We start from the raw sequence: 24,322 nt of genomic DNA, 5'->3' as shown, positions 1-24,322 counted from the left end.
AGCGTGGTTTATCGCCTAACCCCTCCCGTTAAAAAAAAAAAAAGCAGTGGAAACGTGCATTTTTGCCCTGCAGGGCACGTGCAGCACAGAGAGACAATCTCCCCTTTGTTCAGAGTGAGATGCACCGTATGCGGATCACTGTGCAGAGCGCAGGACTGGAGGACGTATCCGACGATGCGGACGCTGTCAGCCGTCGGCTCCGGGGCGACGCTGCACTCTATCACATGATCGGACTTCGATACGTCTTCGCCTTCAACGAGGCATCTCTTGCTCTCGCCGATATGGCTGATTGTTGTTGCAAGTGACAAGGACACTGAAAAGCAATGCGCGAGTTCCGTGAGTACGGTTTCTCCAACCCAGGAAGCGCACAAACATCGCCACACCGCGTCAATCACGCACGACCTGGCACGCGCAGCCGGAACGACGCGGCCAATCGCGAGCGGCTAGACGTGGGTTGGTTTGTGCTTCGAACCAGATAGCGGCGACATTTAAAGCAAGGCGAGACAAGCAGGGACTATGCTACCCCCCCCCCCCCCCCGCAGATGCTTTTCGAGCAGATAACTATTATCCACATACCTTTCACGAGCCTCAAGTCTTCGTCCTCCATGGCTGAACGAATACTAGCGGCGGGAATGTTATTCCCGCAAAATAGTTGCGACGGCGGCCGCTAGCCAGCGCCACCATTCGATCTCCTCCCCAATACTTGAGCCATAGCTGCCAGAGCAACTCCTAATTTGGGTATTTCAGACACGCCAAAGTTTCGCGTTTCTCTGGCTCGCCACAGGAGTGCCGAAGTAGTGCTATACTTAGGCCAGAACTGCCAGAGCAACGCCCAATTTGGGTATTTCGGACATGCCAAAGTTCGGTGTTGCTCTGGTTCGCCAAAGGAGCGCAAAAGTTGGTGCCATACTTCAGCCATAACTGCCATAGTAAATTCTAATTTGGGAATTCGGGGCATACAAAAGTTTGGCATTGCTCTGGTCCGGCAGAGGAGCGCAAAAGTTGGTGCCATACTTTATCCACAATTGCCATAGTAAATTTTAATTTGGGAATTCGGGGCATATCAAAGTTTAGCATTGCTGGTCCGGCAGAAGAACACCAAAGTTGGTGCCATACTTGAGCCATAGTAAATCCCAATTTGGGAATTCGGGGACAAAAAGTAGGCTTCTCTCTGGTCCGCCATCAAGTGCCAAAGCAAGCCCAGAGGCATGCCAAAGTTTGGTATTTCTACGGTTTGCCCCAGGAGTGCCAAAAGAGCCATACCTGAGCCAAAGCTGCCAGTCAATCCTAATTTGGGGGTTCAGGAGCATAAGAGTTAGCTTTTCTCTGGCTCCCCACTGGATTGTCTAACATGTGCCAAAAATGCCACAGAAAGCCCAGAGGCATGCCAAAGTTTTGTTTTTCTCTGTTTAGCCACTGGAGTGCATAAAAAAGTGACATGGATGAGCCAAGGCAAGATTGCTCAAAATGCCAGACTTCTGCCACATAAACCTGAAATAGCACCCACACACCATACCAAAATATGATTTTTGGAATACTAGACCCAAGCCAAAGTTGGTAAAGTAGGCATCTCTGAAAATTACTTAAAACTACCAATTTATGCTAATTTAACAATTTTGGCTGCATCAATTGGATTGTTATTACATATAGACTGTTTCACCTTACAATAACGTGAAGTTGATGGACTGCATTGACATGGGTGTGGGGGGGAGGGGGGCATAATCATGCAATAACTTCACCATGCTGGTCTGCCTGGGATAGCTCACAGCATCCACTGGAGATCATTGTAAAGTTAGAAGGAGTATAGCTTTTATTCCTGCATTAAACGATACATCACCACTAGTTAAAGCCCATTGAAATAAAAACACCTCCACCAGTGGTGCTAAAAAAGGGCAAAAACAAAAGACTGCGGTCACGGGTTTTATTCTTGGAAATCTTCGTCGCTCCAGCCACCGGATGCGGCAACCTCGAAGAGGTCCACAACATCGAACGAGGCTGCAGCTTCGCCCGAGGCTACAGCGTTGTTCGAAGCTGGAGCCTCGCTCAATGCTGCAATCCTCCTCAAAGCTGCAGCATCTACAGCGTCCAAAAAGCGGGAACGCCGCCCGCCCTCCCGGTCCTTCACACCGTAGAGGTAGACCCGGATGGCCGCCTCTACCTCCGTGTCAGCCGCCTTCGTTTTTTTTTGGACAGCAGCTAGAACACCGAATACAAAACACAGTAATACGCAAGTTAGACTAAAATTGTTGTCTCCACCATTACGCCATCCCATTAACAAAATATGCTGTATGTTATCTGACGAAATGATGCCGTAATGTGCTTGAATAACTGGAAGATGGTTTCGTACAAAATATGTTTGTGCTATTATTTTCTATCTGTGACAGCTATATTCAGACAATTATGGACACGCGTCGTCCAAGGACGTGCAATCACGAGGATTACAGCAAAACAAAAGATGCTCATACACACTGTACTGCAATGCTTTTGCTTGCTTTTGTGCACTGCAATTTGCTTTGCTATATGAATGCCTCATAAATGTTTGTGCTAGTAAAAAAATTAATTGTGCATTTTTACCCATTTTTTTACACAATTTTTAGTTGAACACAAAATTAGCCATCTATAAACAAAAGCTATTGAGTGCATTTTAACACATAAAATATTAGATTTGTTTCTGAGCTTACCAAAGGGCTTGCATTAGTATCATAAAAAATGTACATGAACAAAAATGATATGGAGTAAAAGCTGTGGGTATTCCTGTGATCTCTCTTCCCCGATGGCTCTGATAATAGCCGCATGTCGAAATGCTCGACCTTCTTCACCATGACCTCCCAACTCGTTCGTGAAACAGAGGGTCCCCTGTCTTGGAGGGCCCTCCCCTCACTCTCTCCCGGTGGTTCCTCTTTCCTTTCCCCCGCTCAGATGCAAATCACTGCTGACAGGCAAGGAGGTTTTGCCTCCTCTTTTCCCACTTTCACGAAGGTGACTCGTCCGGTGACCGCGAAATAGAAGGATATGTCGTTGACTTCTCAGATGCTTCCCCAATCTTGGCTCTCCGGAACCCTGCATCTCAGGTAAGGACCTCCTCTTACATTGCAGGCAAGGGGGGGGGGAGGGCATTTTGGATGGGAACATAGTAGTTTGTACAGGAGAGTATTCTAACAAATACTCTTGGACTCCGTCCTTACTCTGGTTTGTGTGTCCGCTATATTCGACAATCAAACAAAGAGTCGATCATTAGCACAGACAGAAGAAATTTATTGAACCAATCCTCAGCAATGATGTGGGACCGTGCTACTAAGCTTGGTGTCTCCTTCGAGATTGCCGCCGCTGTTGAAACGGCCCTCTGGTTACTCTATCGGTACTTCTGCTCGAGATAACCAAAGGGTTATCTTAACAGTGGTGGCGATCTCAATGGAGATGTCAACCTAGTAGCACAGTCCCACACCTCTGCGGCAATGTAGACAACATTTAAGGCCACGTTACATTGGGTCGGTTTGATAAGTTATTTCTGCCGTCGGTGCCTATGATTGACTACCTTGTCTCACTCTCTCGAATATAGCGGAAAAGAAGACACTCGTACCAGAGTAAGGACAGTGTCCAAGAGAATTTATGAAAACACTCTCCTATACGAACTACTATGTCCCCACCCGGAATGCCTCCCACGCCGGCAAAATAAGAAAAGGTCCTTACCTGCCATACGCGGGGTTCTAGAGAACCAAGATCTAAGAAGCATCAAAGAAGGAGCTGAGACATGTCCTATTTCTTTTGCGATCACTGGGCAAGTCCCCGTTTCCGAAAGCGGAAAAAAGAAGGCGAAACCTCGCTTGTCTTTCGTGAGCCGCACTCGAGCGTGGGGCCAGGAAGAGGTCCACCCGGGAGAGTGAGAGGAGCGTCCACCAAGACCAAGGACCTTCCGCTTCACGAGCAGGCCAGGGCTCACTGCGAAAGAGGCCGAGCGTTCCAACCTGCGGCCAGTATCACAGCCATCAAGGAAAGGAGACCACAGGAATCCCCACAAAGCCCATAGAGAGACATGCTTTCCTACCTTTACCAACCCACTCCTTGTTCTTTTACCAATTTCGATCCATTAATAAGAAGTATAAAAAGTAACACTGTTGATACTGTAACTTTTTTTATTTGTTATGCCAAGCAATTAAGATAACTTACCATTTTACTCTACTAATTGATTTTTTTTTAATTCTTATTATTTATTTTAATTGACAATACTATTATTCCTTACAATGGGGACCGTAATAGGGGTGAGCAACATAAGTGAACATAAAATAGTTACGCAGAACATGGTGTACAACGTAACATTACCAGCATACTTTATGGTTATATTATCAGACACAGCGGAAACACACTCAAGAAAGAAATACACAAAGCACTGTGAGCAACAGAATTAGATACATAATTTTTACAATAACTTCTGCAGACCTTAGTTCTTAGTTTTTCCTCAAACAATTATAAAATTCAATGGAATTTCTTATGACAGTATTAACCACTATTCTGTAAGTGCATTTGTTTCCATTTTGTGCTCTAAATGGGTAACTCATATTTTGATGCTTTGACTTGTAATACTTCGCCTTGCCACGACCCCGCAGATAGGATCAGTGTTGTTTGTAAATAAAAAAATACTAGATCAGCAAAGAAATAAACAAAATATCCAACTCTATGCCTACGGACCTTGAGTACTCAAGCTGAAGCTAAAGATTAAGCAATTACAGATCCAAATACATCCTTGGCACAATATGGCCTAAGTTGCTCTTGCGCCATAAAACCCCAAACCATCATCATCATCCAAATACATCCCCGAGACCAAAGTATGGTGCGAAATAAAAGCATTTTTTTAGATTAAAAAATGGGGCACACTCTGCATGTTTTCAAGTAGAAGCTTCTTCTAAATGTTTGCTTTGTGTCGAAACATCAAGTTCATTGGGTATTTAAAAAATTACTAGATATCCATGTTCAATAAATAAAGCTGTAAATGATAAAAGTCATACCCTTGATGACGGAAAACAGCTTCGTTCCTTTAAATGGCTGCTTCCCCTGCCGCCCCACGAAAGTAAAATGCGCCTGAACTTCTTTTTTCAGGGTTCGCTCCATGATGCAGCGAACCGCATCCTTCACACTTGTTCCACCCATTAGAACAAACCGAGCTCTCTGCAATACGAACAAAACACAAAATTAGTCATGAGTGCTATATTTTCTATATCAGTTTAGGGAGCTTCACGTGCACAGTATAGCAGTAGCGTAATGTAAAATCTTGCTAACAGAGTCCTAGACAAATACCGTATTCACTCGAATGTAACGCAAGTTTTTTTTTTCAAAATTTCCCTCACCTAATTTGGGGGTTCGCGTTATAATCGAAATGCTTCAAAATTCGCCTTGGCGGTGTCGCAGCACAGGCTCTTTAAGATAGCTACGAAAAATCTCGCAATCTTTCACTCTTGTGCTGGCAACATATACACGCTGGCAACCGCCAATCCAAGTCTATTCTTGTTTGCGACTCGTTGCGCCCATGTTAGGGTTACCTTACCCATGTGCCTGTGTTTCGCGGGCTGCTGCTTCGTGCTTCCGCAACTGGACCCGAGGAAATGGCAACGCGACGAGCTCAGTACGACATTCACTTTAAAACAAGTGAAATTTTGATGGCTGAGGAAATCGGAAACTCTGCCGCGGCTCGGCGGCTAGATGTGACAAAATCGACTATTTGTGGGTGCAGGCTCCAGCATGAAGCGCTCTTCAAGTGTGAGCCCAGCCAAAAAGGCTTCCGCGGACCTCATTGTCTCAGGGGGAACACTTGATTACCAATGGCAAACGGGATGAGTGAGCAAACTCATTTTATTTTTAAAAACTGGCAGGTGTTGGCCACTATGTGCAACAAATAAATCACTTTTTTCCCCTCACATTACTCGCGTTACATTTGTGTTCTTTTATTTTTTTGCGCTGTGAAGTCATCCTTTGCGTTACAATCATGGTTGCGTTACATTTGAGTGATTACGGTATACAGATAGATTATGTTTTGTTTTTCACACTGAATTTGAGCACGTTAATTATCCTGAGCTAGTACACTAAAGGTGTTTTATGAACACTCACATTATATGTGAGCCAGTGATGTGATTGGCCTAAGCCATTTTGGAGCACCTTTTGGAGCAGCCAAAACAGTGTTTTAGAGCAACAAATGTGGCCTTTGGAGAAACCCAAACAGTGTTTTGGAGCACCAAAAGTGGCTTCTGGAACAGCGAAGATAGTGTTTCGGAGCAGCAAAAGTGGCTTTTGGAGAAGATATTCTTAGAAAAATAACATTATTTGTTTTAGGTGCTGTAGAAACGAAGGCCATTTTGTGTTATGTTGTGTTGTGATGTGACGTTTTGAGACGGAACTCGCTGCTTGTGTTCTTACTGCTGAGACATCCCACAAGTGTACAGTGCTGTAGGCAATGCCGAGCAATTCCGAAAAACCGTTTGCCTGCGTTTTACTGGTTCCCGACGAGACAGATTTTCGTCAAAAGTAAGCAAACGTAAAACAATGGATTGCAAGTGTCTCAGCTGGTGCCTCTGTCATGCAATCATGTTCGCATGCACGTGAGGAAAACTACGACAGGCGTGCAGTTGTGCGTGCCTCGTCGCGCGAGCGCAGACAACGGCCTCGCCGCTGGAGTTCATGGGTGCATCTCCATGCACCCATGAACTCCAGCGGCCTCCACCTTCTCACTTTGACATTTTATAATGTGTTATACTCTTGAAACTGCTAACATACAATCTTCCAAGCTAATTGCATCTTATTCCAACTGCCAGCATTATGCTGGATAGTCTGGAAACTCTAGAATGTAGTTCATTATGCAGTGCGCAGAAACTATTTGCTCTTCTCAGAAATACGTTGTGGAAATAGGGCAAACATGGTTGTTAGTCCCCTTTTGCCAGATCATTTGCCATGATTTGACAGACTCCCTTAACCTGGAAAAGGGCGGAAGTAGAGGAGTTTTATACCACAATCAACATTTTTCATGTTTTGTGTGGTTTAGGAATGCACAGGCATACACTATAAAGCATACATACCTCCACTAAAAGAATACATTGAATAGGAATGTTCACGCTGGTGCACACAACAAGCATCACGGAGCAAGTTAAAATTTCATGTCTTACTGCACGATACAACAGATCCCATGCACCATCCATACCAAAGCTTTTCTTGAGGCGCCATCTTGGAGGACCTCCTCCGCGGCCTGGAAATCCTCCAGGGAGAACAGAGGCAGCTGAATTGCCTCTCCAGCTGGCTAAGTCCTCCTCGGAAGTTGGCCCTCCAGCTGGGCCAGCCGCAGGCACAGATCCTCCTGGCTTTCCTTGAGGGCTGTGTTCTGTTGCGACAGCTCACGGAGCTGCTGGCGCTGCTCCAAGAGCAGCTTTAGTACCTGTGACTCAAAGCCTGATACAAAAAAGAGAAATATTTAAAAATGTACAAGGAAGGAATAACACTGCATTGTACTTCTCGAGCGTCGGAGTAAATAAGACAGGAACTGGATAGTTCAGGTTACATACAACCAAAGCCATAATTGAACTAGGCATCTACGGCTCAGATACAAAGTATATGCATTCTGAAAAACTTCGTAGAAGTGCAACAATTGTCTTGTGGAAAAGGCCATCCACGACATTAATAAGCACATCCATGGGTTGCAGAGGACTTTACTTGGCAGGAGGGAAAGGGCAACAGAAACTTCATGACACCACTACATAATATAAGAAGCCCAACATTTCTTACTATTGCTCTTGGGTGAAAATGAATACCACATCAGATTTCTTGTTTAAAAACAATTCTGGTTCTGCGATAGAACCGATCCTGTAAATGTCATGACACCAAAACACCTGGACTTCTTTAACATAATAAATAAGCATTATTGGCCTGCTTGTATGATTGCAGCATTAGGAACTAATTTGGAAGTTCAGAATTGGCTAAACAACCTGTGAGTGCAGGAACTGTTGCTGGGGGGGGGGGGGGGTGGTTGGCAGTCTTAAGCGCAGCTTGCCGGCCTTCCCGCATCATTGGTAGGTGGCGATAAAGCTGAAATGCAGACAAATATATATTGTTACCTGGTATATTATACAGGATAAGGAATGTACAATGAGCAATACAGTTAATATGAACATGACAAAGGTGATAATGCAATTAATGTAAAGGAGCAAGCCAGGTGGACAAAAATAACACTAATAATCCCCGGAGAAGAAGAACAAGGAGGACAAACACAAATCTCCAAACACAGCTACCATAAAATACCAGTGGAGTGCCCACCTCACTTTCACTGAAAACTGGGTTAATCTAGACAATGGCGCTTGTCAATGGTCAAATCGGTCGCTGAACGTACAAATTGCAGAATTTCCAAGTTTGGAAAGTGTTAATAATGGGTGCTTGAACGAAGTGGGTGCTTTCCGCGTTAGTTTATAGTTTGCAACTGGTGTGCAAATAAAACAAATTGGGCCTCTTTTGAAACGTTTCCCTCACACAGGGGTTCTCAAACTTTTTGGTCTCACGAAACCCCAGGAAGCCTCAAAAACTGCCACGGAACACTGCTCCCCCCCCCCCCTCCTCTATATTTGCCGACCGAGAAGCAACAGATGCACAATTGTAGGCAATTCTGCTTGTGTTGCTTCCCATATATCCCCACCATATCAATTGCGATGTCAGTACAAAGTGAGATGAAGGCGCTTTGCATGGTCCTGCCGTGCAGCCTGCAGCGGGGGAGGGGGGATTGGGGGGAGGGGGGGATGGCAATTTGGGTGTTCGCTGAACCCATGAGACCAGCTCGTGAAACTAGTGTTCCCCAGAACCCAGTTTGAGAACCCCTGCCCTAACAGAACATTTGCTGATGCATGACAGTGGCACTTTTTTCAGTTTGCTCCTCAAATAACAAGGACAAACCCAATCTGTTATCGTCCAAATTGGTGCTTCCAATAACATTCCCACCACACAAGTTGTGTTAAGGCCTGAGTGCATTTGACTTCTCTTTATTCCATACTATCTTACAGCACTTCTTCAAAATTCTTGCCAGCCTCGTGTTGGTGGGAATCACGTAGCAGTGACTGATTGCTTTAGTTTAATTATTAAATGCTCTAATGTTCACTGATGAAACAAAACATGAATACTTCTGATTAGCAAAGATATTTTTTTATTACTTTGATAAACTAGATGTTTAGAAATTTCCTGCTGGTGGGCTGCAACGTTTACAGGGCTTGGCTGGAGCTATGGGGACAACTAGAAAAGAGATGAAACGGAATAATTAGCTAGCTGACTAAAAGGTTTCTGCAAACTTATTGAAGTTTAAATAATATCTTCCGTCATAACGAAGTTGGACATTGACACTCAACTTCATTCTAGTTTAACCCAGCGGTACAAAAAGCCGGGGTTGTGAGGTGACGTCTGGGGGGGGGGGGGGGGGGGGAAGGCCTCAGAAAGCTGAGCCGTTGATTGCTTTGATACTGCTCTAAAGCGGGGAAGGGGACGGGGGGGGGGGGGGGGGGGGGGTAGGGTAGGGTAGGTAATCGGACGGCGTTATTTTAGAGGTCGCGGGTCTACAAAGTTTGCGTAACTCTGGTCTTAACCAACCATGATGTGAAATGTCAATCCTTGTACATACCTCGTAACTGAAACTGAGCAGGCAAAGAGCAATGGTGATGGTGATTTCTTCGCTCTGTACTGGCTCCACAACCCAAAAGTTCATGCCGCAGGTGACGAAAGGCAGTGTGATGATGGCACAAAGCACAGGGATCGACGTCATGGGCATGTTCTGCTGGCTCAGTTTTTGTTTGAATCCATGTACTAAGATGACATTTCTTGCCGCGTAGCACCCACTAATTATTTAATCAAAATTTCATGTCACAGCTACATAATGAGGTCGAGCATAGATTCTCCAATTACATTTTGTCCCAAAAAGTTGGTTAAGATTTAGATAGAAAATTAAATCTTAGCTAGTTAGGTAACTAATGAATCAATTGAGAATCAATTGAGCCTCTTTTCTAGTTGCTGCTATAGACCTTTGCAAAAACAACTCGCTGGCCGCCGCCATTTTGCGACTCAAGCGACCCCTATCAGCCAAAAATTTCTGCCACCCGCCTGAGCTGTGGAAACCCGGTCAGCGCGACTCCCCACCTGCATTGCGTGTTTGAAGTTCGCCGGCTTTCCTTGAAAGTGTTTACTCTATTTGCCTGTTCAGGATGCTTGCGTGTTTTTGTAATCTTCCACTGTGAGAACCAGGGAATACCAGAGCTCGTAGCCTGCTCGACCTTCGCAGGAAACGAACGAAGAGAGCGAACGTCAAGCAGCCCGCGACGCGGGCCGTTCGACGTTCTTCGAGGACTATTTCTGTTGAGATAATCTCCGAAAAGCCTTTCCGGCTATGTTCCGGGTCTTCGCGAAAAATAGCTGATAGGGTCGGGACCTAGGTGTGTGGAAGGAATAGACACGTTCGTTCATTTGCTTTAGTGCTGTGTAAAAAAACATCACTCTTCAAAACGTACCCCAAGACAAGCCGGATTCCGTCCGATTGTCGTGAAGTGACTGTAGTCGACACTGTATATTGGATATGCTGTGTTAGTTGAGACCTTTCTCAAATCCTGTTCGGATAACTCGGCACCGTGGGGTACGTACAATATATGTTGTTCGATTGATGAGATTCGTTGAATTTCATATAGTGAGCGGGCAATATCCATGCAGTTCGGTTATCCTCTGGAGTGGTCAAATATGTTAGGCAGTTAAGATCTTTGTAGTTTGACACGGCTGAGTGTATGGTGCCGTAAAAATATACGCATAAAATGAAACAAACATTCCAGTAGCATTTGTTCTATCGCGCACGGACTCACCGAAAATAGCTTTCATTTGTTTGTTTCTGTTCCCAAAAATAGTTCAATGCTCTCTTAAAAACTTCGAGAAATTCTCTTCGCCATAGAACACAAAAAAAAATCGAGGCGATTTTTCTGCCACCAGCGTTCAAAATTGCTCCTACGCAGGCTTCCACAGCTTATTGACGAGAAAACCCACAGCTCAGCGCAGTCGGGCAACACTGATGTACAATCTCAAAACCAGGGACGCGCGCTGGAAATCGCTTCGTTCGAGACTGCCGCTGGAAAGGTCTATAGGCACCAACTTGCCCCCAGGACTAAAGAAAACCTGCAAGTTCTTTCTTTTTTTTTAAATCCTGCTCCTAATAAAAAACACTTTGTATATATCTATCACAATAACACCTAGCCTACTCCTTTATCAAAAGAACTTTGCATTATTTGCTTGCTTGTATGAGTTCAGTATTAGCAATCAATTTGGAACTTCAGAATCAGCTAAACAACCTGTGATCATAGAAGTCGTTGCAGGCAGCTGGTGGTCAAAAACGAAGCTTGACCTTGCGGCGTCAGTGGCAACTGGCGATGAAGCTGAATTGCAGGAAAATATACATTGTTACCTGCTAAAATATACACAATAAGGAATGTACACTGAGCAATAAAATTAATATGAACATGACACAGCTGCTCATTCTTATGGTTTTCTCTGACAGAACATTTGTTAATGCACAACAGTGGCCTTTTTTGCAGTTTACTCCCAAAAGAACAAGGACTACCACAATTTGGTATCGTCCAAGTTTGTGATTTCACTGACATTTCCACTACACAAGTGGCGTTGAAGGCCTGAGTGCATGCGACTCCTCTTTATTTGGTGCTTTCTCACATAACTTCTAGGAAAATTTTGCCAGCCTCGTGTTGGTTGGAATGTCGTAGCAGTGACCAATTGCTTTAGTTTAATTATTGAATGCTCTAATGTTCACTAATGAAACAAAACATAAATACATCTGATTGGCAACAATATTTTCTTATAACTTCTGATAAGATGTGGGTAGAAAATTTATGCTTTTGTGCCATAATGTTTTCAGAGTTTAGTTACTTGTAAATTTGAATGCAATCCTAAACTCCTATTAAGCCATAATCAGCTAGCAGAAACCTCACAAACTGCAATGTTGCAAAAGACAGGACAATGCCAACACAGACCATTAGTAACTATGGTGGAGGTTGATCAAATATTCCCATGCATTAAAACTAATATGCACTGAGTTGTGAGCCTCTGACAGAAAGACATAAGTACTAACTGTGAACGCGGCTTGTCCACAGCTTAACAGTCACTATGCGGTGCTCACCTTTAGAATACTGGTGGCCAGGCACGATGCAAACACAACGATATCTTGATCACCCTCACATTTTCTTGCCACACACAACGACAGGGTCAGTCTTTTTAAATGCACTCGTCCTCCACAAAGCTTCAAAAGTTCTGTGAGGTCTCTGCAACTTTTAAAAATTAACCTGCTTGTTTTCCTACTATATATCAACAGCTCCGTCACCTGCGATATGCTCCTGCTCTGACCGCTTTGCGTTTGTAGCCGAATAAATTACTTTAAGCATGCTGACCTGCATCAGCGAGCAGGTGCATGGAAAATCCTGCAATATCTAACCCCATCTCTCCCGTTGTCTTAGAACTACCACCCTGCCATCTACAGGCCATTGGGATTGTAAATATACCGTAACAAAATAATCACAATTGAAGGCTTCGCATAGTAATTCATACTGTTTAAACTAGCAAATATCTTACCTCTTGGGCCAAATACTCCACAGGCAAGACCAGGAGCTGAAAGTAGTGGTTTAAAATTGAACTCGTACAAATGACAGAAATTTTAACGACAATAGTCCCTCGCTCGCATCTTTTTATTTTCATTGGGAATATCAAAAATTTGTTTGTAAGCTGTAGATGATAAAGGATAGTATGCACCACAAAATTGCAACTTGGTAGGTTATCGTTAATGTCAACTCACTCAAGAAGTGCACCAAACAAATGGGGGAAAGCTAATCATACATATACATTAAGGTATATCAGCCCATGTGCAGTGCTGCCAATTTCCCGGTTTTCTGAACGTTTCACTCAGTTGACTAGAGAAAGAAGTTGCCGCTTTGTGGGCAGTGGGATTTTCAGCAGTTCTTTAATCATGCTAGCATTTTCCCTGGCAGCCTAAAGTGTTCTCGAATTTAAATTTATCACTCGTAAATAGGTTAATTCCTGAGGTAAGTTATGATAGTGATTTAAAAATAAACTCTACAGCACCCTAAATGTAGAACTTACCTTTAGTCAAACAATTCTCCAGACCCAAGCCTGTCATGTAGTATTAAATAGCTGAAGCTTTGACTGATTTCCAAATTATTTGTCATCATCCACTATCATCTATTCAACAAAATCAGTTTACGCATATGCTTAATGTCATCGAAAATTGGGTTGTGTGTATGTTTATACAGTCTAGAACTTAGTCTGCCTCAATGTGCGACGAACCTCCCAGCTGTAGATAAGACATTTAGCCAGTGCAGTAGACCCGCTAGCCTGGGGTCTTTAACGTGCACCACGCAGTAGTGATACACGACCGCACGCCGGTACGATGCTCATCCAGATCGAAACGGGCAGCAGTGTGGATTGAACCCAGGATCCTGGTTTCCGCAGCGCGAGCCTTAACGTCGTCATTAGTCATGGACACGGACAGGTGTCTGGCTGCTTCATTATAGCTGACACTTGCATGGTTGTCCTTGAACTTCTGAATCATTTCAAACACCCTTCTTTGTGACAAAATACTTGACACTAAGCACACCCACAGACCACAAAAACAATGGACCTATCCCACTCATGCAAATCATAAGTGAAGCAGCCATTGTTTCTCGCATCTCAGTCACAAATTAATTTAACACATTCAAACCTGCACAGCAACGACTGGAGACGGCGACCTCCAAGGAAACACTGATAAGACTGTGCCACCAACAGAAGTTTTTAAGGCAACACTGTGGTAATAGTTTCTGCACCACCCTTGTTGATACATAGGGTTGACACCTTTGTTTTACTCTCAGCAAAATCATTGCGCGAGGGCAATGATTGCAACATCGAACTATGCCCTATAATTCAGAAAACATGAAGGCTATAGGGTTCTAGACTTTGGGACTGGTTACTGGAAGTTCCAAAAGATGTTAGACGAGTCAGGTACCTCTAAAAAAAGGTTAGTTTTTGCAAAGCATGTCAATTCGGCCACTTAAGCCTTAAAGTGCCACCAAATATTGCACTAAGATCCGAATGATGGAAGCGTATATCGGCTGCATGTATGGCAAGACAACACACGTGGTAACACCTGGTAAATACATTAAAGGGAAGCTGAGGCGGTTTTGTATTTGAGAAAACCCACTTATATAATTTTCATTTGACCTCCAAGATCTCGAATATCTAAATTATTTTTTTTTATTTGGGGCACGCAGGCCACTGAAGGCCCTCCTTGCCAGGGCGTAACATCACAAAAGGAGTGAAAGTAAACATCTTTGACAGAAATCTGTCTGGTTTAAAAAAATAATAAAAAAAAATCTCAAACCAAAAGCTCAGAAACTAACAGTTGCCACAGTTTCGAGGTCTACTTGACTCCTTCTTCAGGGGGTGACTAAATGGAATGGAACAGTGAGAGCTTCGACCTCTTCTTCCTCTTCTACCAAGTCTATGTTTTGTTAAAGTTATGCAGGCCCTGGACGTGAACAGATTGTAAGGCCCCGAGGGACCTGTTAATGTTCCCCGACGTAATACCCAAATATGATGATTAATCTAAGAATGACAAGCATGAGCGGGACTTTGAGTGATTGGTAACAAGAACACCGAAATAATAAGACACCCTAGGGATTTTAGCCATCTTGTTCAGTAACCCTCAGATGAGTATTCATGATACAAGGAACACATTATGCTGTGGAACAAAGAAAATAATGTGCTGCACTAATGAATCATTTCGTAAATCAGTGCATGCCCTTTCATGACATGAGAAAGGGAGCACCGAAGCCTGGAGATCTGTCCTGCTTCATCGTCTAAAGAAAGTGGGCTTCGACGGAAAATTTAAATGATTTATCTTTCATAACTAGTTTGTAGAACAATAATACCTCAAGAAAAAAGTGTGCTGATTAATTGTAGCTATTCATGTGAACAGTCGTCTTGCACATTTTTTTAGAAACCTTCAGTGCAGCAAAACACAACAGTGTTTGCTGCGTACCATATGTTGTCTGCTCAGTAATATGTTTTTTTTTATTAAAAATTAAGATTTTTTGAGTGTAAGAAGCTTAACACATGAAAGTGTTTATCATGCATGTATTAGATGTTTAAAGCAGTTATTATACAGTACACTGTCCATTCTTTGAACAAACAAAATGCTTCTTTTTTCATTTTCTTAGCATTCTTGAGTGAAGATGGCTAAGTGCACAGACGGTTCACATAATTTTTTGTTGGCACACACTGGCAGTGCTAGCATTTGTAAAATCATTTATGTATTTAATTATTCAAGCAATTTGTAAAATTATTTACGTGGTGCAGGCAGCGACGTCGCCTGTTGGGTGGAAAGTGGCCGCCTGTGGAAGTGACGGTCACCTACGAAAATTGACATTGGAAATTAGGTGACATGACTGGGGTTCACCACTCTAGTGCTCTTGCCATTTTAATTGTTATTACCAATGTGAGCCATATTACCTGGTGATCCACGCTCCACTCCACCATCCGTGGTGTCCAGTGCCTCGTCTTCTTCTGCCCTTTTCAGTACCCTCAGGGCCTTGTCATATGTTGCTTTCAAGAAAAAAGAAAATATTTACACCAGTCTTTTTTTTCCATATAGCCCTTCATGATGACTTTTACCTTCAAAATAAAGCAATACTTGGCTTATATAAGATTATTGTCAGACATTTGATGAAAAACAAATTGGATCAGAAATTCTTGGCGGTTTGCGTCCAAAATCAATGAAGGTCAGCATGCCCAACAAAAGGACAGATTAAAAAGTTTTACCAACATCAGGTATTTAACCCCTTAATCATTTAGGACAAGCTTAGCTTGTCCACCTAGAGCTGTCTCCGAACCGTATAGGATGAATATAGCTTTACCGCAAACTCTCGCTCGCCCCTTGGCTGTTTTGGACAACCCAGGCATGTCGAGAGCTTAGTTTGCAGCGCTGCCAAAATATGGCAACACATTTTTTTTTACACATTTTTAAACATAGCGATTTGTGGTGGAGACACGTGTGGCTTGTACCGCACCTTTCTCCACCACATACAATAAATAAAAAAAGAATAGCTTAAGAATTGCGAAAAATAAAAAAATGGATAAGGAGTTAGCATATAACTAAAAAAAAACTGATCCAGGTACCCAACTTGTAAAATTTTGAAATGTAACTTAGAGACATGCTAAAAGCAGCAACAGCTCAGACCTAGCATTGTACCTACAAGTTGAAAATCTTCGCCACATATACTCCATGCGAGATGATACTGGTATGTCTTCATATAGCCAGCTGGAACTTTTGCCCAAGTTCAGTAATATGTTTGATAGTAAATCACAAAACAAGCTCCGGCATGTGTTTATCGCCTTCCATTGCGCTTTGGCTGCACGCAAACGCTGAAAGCTCACAAGATGCGAAAGAATTATCGAAGGGAGGCGACTGTCACTGGATCTGGGACCACGTACTGAAGGACCTCCCTTTTGTTTGTCCTGTCAGTGACAATACATTTTAATATTGAAAGGCATGGCAGCACTCCTGTGAAAATCTAAACATCCCGAACTGTTTAAAATGCAGATTCGGATACCGATGAACGAGTCGAGCTGAGTCAGGTTTGGTTTATTGCAGCCGAAAGGTGAGCGACACATGTGCGGCAGGTTCGCACAATCGCATTATGCTTCCGATTTATTTTAGTTGGTTTTAACTAGGGATGTCGCGAACCACCCCAGGTTCGATTTCGAAAGGTTTCGATATTTGCGAAGCGAACCAAGGTTCGATTTTAAAAAAATTCGATATTTTCGTACCGACCGAGGTTCGAATTCGAAAAATTCGCCACTTTCAATCACAGTGGAGTTTCGAATTCGAGAAGGTCGAAGCTTTCACGGTTTCTAAAATTTCGGATTCGAATATTTCGAATATATTTTACTGCAGGTTCGATAAATTCGAAGATTTGGAAATTCTTTGCAAATTAAATTCGAAAACTTCGAACGCTTCGCATTTTTATAGACATGAAATTCGAACAATTCGAAGATTTCGAATTTATTTCTGCATAAAGTTCGAAAAGTTCGAAGGTTTCGATTTTCTTTTAACGCTAAATTTGAAAAACAATCCTTCGAAGATTTTGAACTCCTTTCTAGTCCAAGTTTTCAAAGTTCGAAGTCCGGTTTTCAAGTTCCTCCACAGTTTGTTTCAAATAACGTTTTCACGACTCACTGGTTTTCACAAAATCAAGTTTAGAAAAGTTAGGGTGCGATATCTAGATTCTGCGAAGTTGGTCAGGCAATTAAATGAGACGACGGGTGTCCCGGATGTGCTGGAATATTTGCCAGTGCAGAGTGACGTGTGACCATAGATCAGTAATTGTGACCGCCAGCCCGGGAGGGGGGGGGGGGGTTCTTTAATTTGCATCACGCAGTAGTGATCACACGCAAACACAGTGTTTTACGAGACTCATCCAGTTCGAAACGGCCAGGGGCGAGCAGGAGGTTGAGGCTCAGAAAAACCTTGAAGCGACATGGCAAACTACCTCGCCACCCCTTACACGCTGGTAGTAATCCGATCAAACGCCGCCCGAGTGACGCTAGCATATAGTAAGTTAAGTTTCTAATCGTTCTGGAGTTTTATTTTCCGGGACGGAGGAAACGCCGAGCAATAAGCACAGAAGCCTACACAACTCGAGGTCGAGGAACGTTCTACCATACCAGTGGCGTCGGAAGAGGAAAAGCATGGGGGAGGAAGTGGGGCTCCAGCCCCCCCCCCCCCTTCCAGATAGTTCGGACTGTTAAAGAAAACAATACGGGGAAAGAGGGCGTGGTCGAGCTTATTTTAATCTCAAACTATTTATGCATATGTATAACTACTGTCGCTCTTCACTGCATAAAAGATCGCGTAGATGGTCACTGTTAGGAACTCGTTGTCAGAAGGCACTACTCGTCACATGCTTAGTGGTTCGAAGTTCAAAGCTATGTCTTTTCGACCTAAATACCTGTGCCAATATAATAAAAAAAAAAAGAATAAATGCGGGGATAAAAAGCTGGAGAGAAAAAAAACTATCAAGACTTCGCCGGGAGTGTTGTATTCTTGCCTATTCAGAGGTTCAGAACTTCGAAACAAGTTTCTTTTACCAAAATGTGTACAGGCTAAAAGAAACACGTCCCAGGAACGTGAAGCGAAAAAAAAATGTTTTCTTTTAATGACGTGCTGAACTTGAACACTATTAGAAATCTTCTCCCATGGGTTAATTTATTCCTTAACGTGAAAAAACAATAAATACATTATTTTGTATTCTGCAGATGGCAATGATATGTGCTGTCTGTGGTATTAATTTAAATTCGATACCTCAAACAACTTAGACGAAAATAAATATCAAGTTTAGGGCATAATTGCATGTAGATACATGTTTGGACATTTCTTCGAAACTCACGTACCTAGGCTATGCGTAGATCATTCTTAAGAAAAGTATAACATCTCTACCATAAATAGCTTCGGCCACAGCGCGCTTCAAATCTGGCACAAAAATAATCGTCAAAAACCCGTCGTCCTTCCTCGCGCCTTCGGGAATTTATTTCTTTAAAACTAAGCATGCCGGAACATTGAAACAAACGGCTTTGTCTTTCGTAAGGAACGCAGCACCGCGTGTAAAAGTTCGAGAAAAAAAAATTACAAATGTACCTCACTACTTGAATTCAAATGAAACCGTCCGCCAATCTTTCGAAGTTCGACGAACGTCGAACTTTTACCCTAAAAGTTCGAAGTTCGTCGAACTTGTGACTTTTCAAGATCGAAAGTTCGAAACTTTTCGAATTCTCTTGATAAATAGGTTCGAAAGTTCGAAATTCTTCGAATTGTTTGGTCAGTCAAGTTCGAAAGTTCGAAAAAGATCGAATTTTTTAGCGTAATAAGTTCGTCGGTTCGAAAAGCGTCGAACTTCTTAGCTTAACAAGTTCGAAAATTCGACTTCCGTCGAATTTTACGATGTAGCCAAATCGAAAAATCGAAATCTCTCGAACCTTTCGAACCGCTTGATTCGATCATCGAAACTTCGATTCGAAAAAAGTTCGCGGCATCCCTAGTTTTAACCTAATTGCAAAATATTAATGCATGGAAGTGCAAATGCACAAGATATTTGGCTTTGTTAAAAAGCAATTTTCCTTGTAATTATATTGTTCATATACATGGTTAAGTCCAGTTACTTGGTATTAGTATATTTTATTTAACTCTGCGAGTTAGGTCATTACATAAGTCTGCAGGGCCATACCCATATGTATGTGATGCCTTCTAATTGCCAATGGATATACATACATACTTGTATGTATGTATAGACATTTATGTATATAAACATACATACTTGGTGAAATTACATAAAGAGCAACACATGCAAGTCGGCTGTCTGCACAACATAACAACCTTGGACAATACTTAATTGAGTCTTTACTTTTTGTGCCCAATAAAACCAACCACATAGTTCTTCTCTTTTACGGCATTCAATGTATATGTCGGGTAACTTGGTCACCCTTCCCCAATTCATATTTGGAATAAGATGCTTGCACGCTTGACTCATGTTGACAACCCTCGCTCACTCTATCATGAAGACTTCTCGCAAACATGAAGCTGCTCATAGTAACAGGGGATCACTGCATTCACATATTCAGAAGTGTCTAGAGGCAGCATACGCCAATGTACTTCAAAAGAAAAAAATTAAAAAATTACTTACAGCACTCCTTTAGCACCACAACTCCATGGATGTACCAGTTTTCATCCGGCTCCACTCCTTTGCGTACGAGTCTTTTAAAATTATGATGCCGGCCTTTTGGCCAACAACAGGCTAGCTTTCCCTCGAGCATCCAGCACCTCGGGACAACCGCCAGACTGTCCTCGAAGTGGGGGAACATGACGACAAAAAAGCACGCCCCTCCACTGCAACAAATCTTTATGTTAGAAAAATACTTGTAGCCTATTCATTAAGAAAGTTATTGTATACAGCAACTCTGTTATGGTTTCAAGAGTACAGTGCCTGGGATCATGACTAGTGCCCCTCGATAGTTCTCACATCACCAGCGATTGAGCTCATAGCCCTCCAAAATTTAGAAGTGCTCAAGTCCAAGGAAGGGGGGGAGGAAAAGAGAAAGAGAGAGAGAGCCCAAACCACGCTAAAGGACGCGTTATCAAGGCACGTAACACCGCGGCTGTAGTGAAGCGGAAGCTCCGGTCGCGTTACCCTGTAAGCGCTGGTTGCGCAAGCTTCGTTCGCTTAAAGACCGACCAACGAAACCATTTTCCGCAGGGTAGGAAAATGCCCCTCGCGCCCTCCTCTTTTCACCCTCTCCCAAAAATCACGTGACGGCAGGGGCTTCTTTTGTGTCGGCTTTTTCTGTAGGGATAATCCTCAAAAACCGCGAAATGAGCGGCTAGCTGCGAGCGCCACAACGACCTTGAGACGTCCAGGTGTCTTCCCTCCTTGACGCGGGGCACGGGCACGCTCAATCCGCGAGATTGAGGAAGCCAGCACGACCGAACGCTTTCTCCCATGAGCTGCAGGTCCGAGGCCGCTCGGTCGGTGGAGATCGAGGGGTCGTGGTATGCGGGGTTCGTTCCAGTAGCCGCTTTCTGGCATCGCGCGGCTGCTGAAACCATTCCCGTGTCTGCACAAGGATTGGCTTGCGCAATAAAGGGTTCAGGTCGTTGATAATATATTTATTTTCGAAACTTATAAATCAAGTGGCTTTCCCCAATTTCTTCATTGCTGTTTGAAACACATCTCCTCTCATAGGTTGTTCGTCCCATTTTGAACTCTTGCGTATTTATTCGTCCTTACCTCTGCTTGATGTCTGTTTTCTTTCTTGATAAAAACCTTTAAATATTGGCGCGGGCTTGCGCGATCAACGCTGTCCAGGATTTATCCAAAATTGGCAAGATTGGCGTCAGGAGGGGTTGAAGAAGCAAACCGAAATTATTGCTTCTAATGAAGACGGCACAATCGTAAGATAGGTCTTTGCTTCACTGGGGGGGGGGGGGGGGGGGGGGGGCCTCCACAACTCCCCATCGTTTGCACTATCGCAACGTCTCAGTAGCATAGCTGTATACCACATTTTACTCATGGTTACTATTAATGTGGCCCCACAGGTTTTCCCGTTATCAGCGAGTCGACTTTTTAACGACCGGCGACTCTCCTGAATGAGAATAAATATTATCACCTTCCCACAACACCCACCCCTTTCTCTCCCTCCCCCCCCCCCTTCCCCTTTTCCCGAGTTGGAAAAATATCAGGACACTCCACGAAGCAGCCTTCAGACTGCGCTTTTCGGCTACTCATCCTCAACACATTCGAACGTGGAAGTAAACACATCGCATGAACGCCCTTTTCATTTGCAACCTAAATAATGTGGCTCTACTGTTACGACGTCTTGGTGAAAGTGTGTTCGTCGTGATGCCACAAAAGTGGTCGATTCAAAGGGAGAAATAGGTCCTCGTATTCATTTTGCGGAAATACTCGCTTCTGTGACGCTCTAGTGCGTAAGGTCAACGCACCCGAGGCAATGCGTGATACTTTACAACTGTCGTTGTGGATGGAATATTTGTGGGAAGTGCGTAAAATTGTTTACACCACAAAAGCATACCTAAACACAAAAAAAAATATCGCAATTGCAAAAAAAAAAAAATCTGCCTGCGAAAACTATTGCTTCCCCCCCTCTCTCTCTCTTTTTTTCGCGCCACTACAAACAATAGCGGCCGGGAAACGAAATTCTATCAAAACATTGCTTCTTGGAGAAATGACAGCAGGCTATATGGTAGTGAATCTGCCAGAGAGTTTGTAGAAATAATGGGCGACCATTGAATCTAGCCTTCTGCACGAATCATGCCCGGGATATTTCCATTTTCCTTGTACGCGATTAGAAGGCAAGACGTTGGGGGAATTTATGTGCACTAACATGCTGCTTCTAAAAGAAAGTACCGGATTTCTAGTGCATGTCAATCTACATGTATATAGTTTAATCAGTGTGCACAAACATGCGCGGCCTGGAGGATGACATTGAAGCATTGCGGAAAGCAGCTTGCTGGAAATATGTCTCTATTGCATTGCACTGGTGTGAAAAATTATTACGTGTTTTTGTTTTATTTCTGTGCGAAAATAAAAACAGCGTTTAGAAACCGAACACTGTACGTTTTGAAGAGCGCCGAAAGGACATAAAAATACCGGGACAAGCTGAACAATACGAGGCGCCTTGCGTCACTCAGCTTTTCCTGGTTGCTTGTTTTTCCGGAGCCTTTCAAAAGGGGATGAAAAATTATGAACCGATTGACCCGACTTGCCACATTAGAGCAGTTCATTTTCATTACGACAGGCTCTCTTAGAGCGTCTTGCATAGTTCAGCTTGTACTGGTCCGTTTTTATTTTCGGTTCCTTTCAAAGTGTGAGCTCTAAGCCACTGGACCAACCTACAACATTCAAAATTTACGGAAGTGGAGAAGTGGTTGGGAGGGCCAAGCGGGCAAGGGTTGTACGCCTCTCGAACCACCGTCCGTTACCTTTCTTTAGTGGCTGGGCTTTGCGAGCAGAATGCGAGCTTGCTCGAGTAACTTGGATCCGTTCAGAAGATAAACCCCGAGCCTCTAAACGACAATCTCTGCCGCCTGGGAAGAACGTAAACAGGCGAACGAGACGCCTCTGAGTTTTGCGTCACGCCTGCATTTCGAGAGTCAGAGTTACTGGCTCCCGAAACCATGCACGATTGACGGCTCCGCCCGCGTCTTTGATTCTATATTGATACGGAGAAGGAGAAGAGCGCGACGGCCCGCGGCCGTAGTGCGTTCTGGATCGCGCTCTGGCGGGCAATCAGATTAAAAACCTACCGCTGAAAACCACCCCGTGTACATAGTTGAAAACATGATAAGCATCAAATGGGAGTGAACGTAGACGTATAATGATCCGATACAAAGTTTCGCTTGATTCCTAAACGAATAATGCCATAGCCAAGTACACCTTCACATCAAATTGTTAGACAGAATTGAAGAGAAGATTGTGTGTTTCTTGAAAGAGATTTCGGCCCCTTTCTATCCGGTCCGCTTTTCTATAGGTCTCAAATAACGTGGGCGAATCATTCATTTTGTTGAATTTCCGCTTCTCCGCTTGCGCAGATTATGATGTGGTAGTTTAGTCCAGTGGCTAAGAGCTCACGTTTTGAAAGGAACCGAAAATAAAAACGGACCAGTACAAGCTGAATTATGCAAGATGCTCTAAGAGAGCCTTTCGTAATGAAAATACTGCTCTAATGTGGCAAGTCCGGTCAATCGGTTCATAACTTTTCATCCCCTTTTGAAAGGCTCCGGAAAAACAAGCAACCAGGAAAAGATGAGTGACGCAAGGCGCCTCGTATTGTTCAGGTTGTCCCGGTTTTTTTTATGTCCTTTCGGCGCCCCTTAAAACGCACAGGGTTCGGTTTCTAAACGCTGTTTTTATTTTGGCACGGAAATAATACAAACATACGTAATCATTTTTCACACCAGTGCAATGCAATGGAGGCTTATATTTCCGGCAAGCTGCTTTCCGCCATGCTTTTATGTCATCCTCCAGGCCGCGAATGTTCGTGCGCAGTGATTAAACTATTTACATCTAAATTGACATGCACTATAAATCTGGTACTTTCTTTTAGAAGCAGCATGTTAGTGCACATAAATTCTCCCAGCGTCTTTCCTTCTAATCGCGTGGAAAGAAAATGGAAATATCCCGGGCATGATTTGTGTAAAAGTCTAGGTTCAATGGTCGCCTATTATTTCTACAAACTCCCTGGCAAATTAACTACCTTATAGCCTGCTGTCCTTTCTCCAAGAAACGAGGTTTTGATAGAATTTCGTTGCTCGGCCGCTATTTTTTGTAGTGGCGCAAAAAGAGAGAGAGATAAAAGCAGCGGCTTTCGCAAGCTGATTTTTTTCTTTTTTTTGCCATTGCGATATTTTGTTGTGTTTAGGTACACTTTTGTGGTGTAAACAATTTTACGCACTTCCCACAAATATTTTATCGTCAACGACAGTTGTAAAGTATTACGCACTGCCTCCAGTGCTTTGACCTTACGCACAAGAGCGTCACAGGAGCGAGTATTTCATCAAAATTTGAATCGACCACTCTTGTGGCATCACGACAAACACACTTTTACCATGAAATCGTAACAAATAATGATTGATGATGAAATTGATTGGGTCCCAACAGTAGAGCCACAATATTTAGGTTGCAAATAAACTGGGCGTCGCTCATGCGATATG

At 43.4% G+C, this 24,322-nt stretch overlaps 2 protein-coding genes across 3 annotated transcripts; both read right to left on the bottom strand.

Moving 5' to 3' along the window:
* Positions 1-1,885: 1,885 nt before the first annotated feature.
* Positions 1,886-7,282, bottom strand: LOC120851112. 2 transcript variants are annotated; one of them, XR_005718244.2, is made up of 3 exons: positions 7,184-7,282; positions 5,004-5,163; positions 1,915-2,196 (listed from the first exon to the last, which is right to left on the bottom strand). XR_005718244.2 is itself a non-coding variant. In XM_040223672.2 (2 exons), exons 1-2 carry the CDS (start codon positions 5,143-5,145, stop codon positions 1,922-1,924), a joined length of 417 nt encoding a protein of 138 aa, XP_040079606.1. In that variant the 5' UTR covers positions 5,146-5,428; the 3' UTR covers positions 1,886-1,921. The 2 variants fall into 2 exon arrangements, 1 of the variants encoding a protein (XP_040079606.1); XM_040223672.2 differs by lacking the exon at positions 7,184-7,282 and having other exon boundaries at positions 1,886-2,196; positions 5,004-5,428.
* A 62-nt stretch (positions 7,283-7,344) lies between these two features.
* Positions 7,345-19,941, bottom strand: LOC115328555. Its single transcript, XM_029989811.4, has 7 exons — positions 19,779-19,941; positions 15,553-15,645; positions 15,391-15,453; positions 12,622-12,657; positions 11,334-11,417; positions 7,962-8,061; positions 7,345-7,428 (listed from the first exon to the last, which is right to left on the bottom strand). The coding sequence occupies exons 1-6, from the start codon at positions 19,906-19,908 to the stop codon at positions 8,012-8,014; spliced, it is 456 nt and encodes a 151-aa protein (XP_029845671.4). The 5' UTR covers positions 19,909-19,941; the 3' UTR covers positions 7,345-7,428; positions 7,962-8,011.
* Between the last annotated feature and the right edge of the window lie 4,381 nt (positions 19,942-24,322).

This window comes from Ixodes scapularis, unplaced genomic scaffold (assembly GCF_016920785.2).
Source record: "Ixodes scapularis isolate PalLabHiFi unplaced genomic scaffold, ASM1692078v2 PGA_scaffold0__279_contigs__length_252992795, whole genome shotgun sequence".
Lineage (NCBI taxonomy): Eukaryota > Metazoa > Arthropoda > Arachnida > Ixodida > Ixodidae > Ixodes > Ixodes scapularis.
The sequence above is the reverse complement of the archived record's forward strand: the minus strand, read 5'-3'. Positions and strand labels throughout refer to the sequence as shown.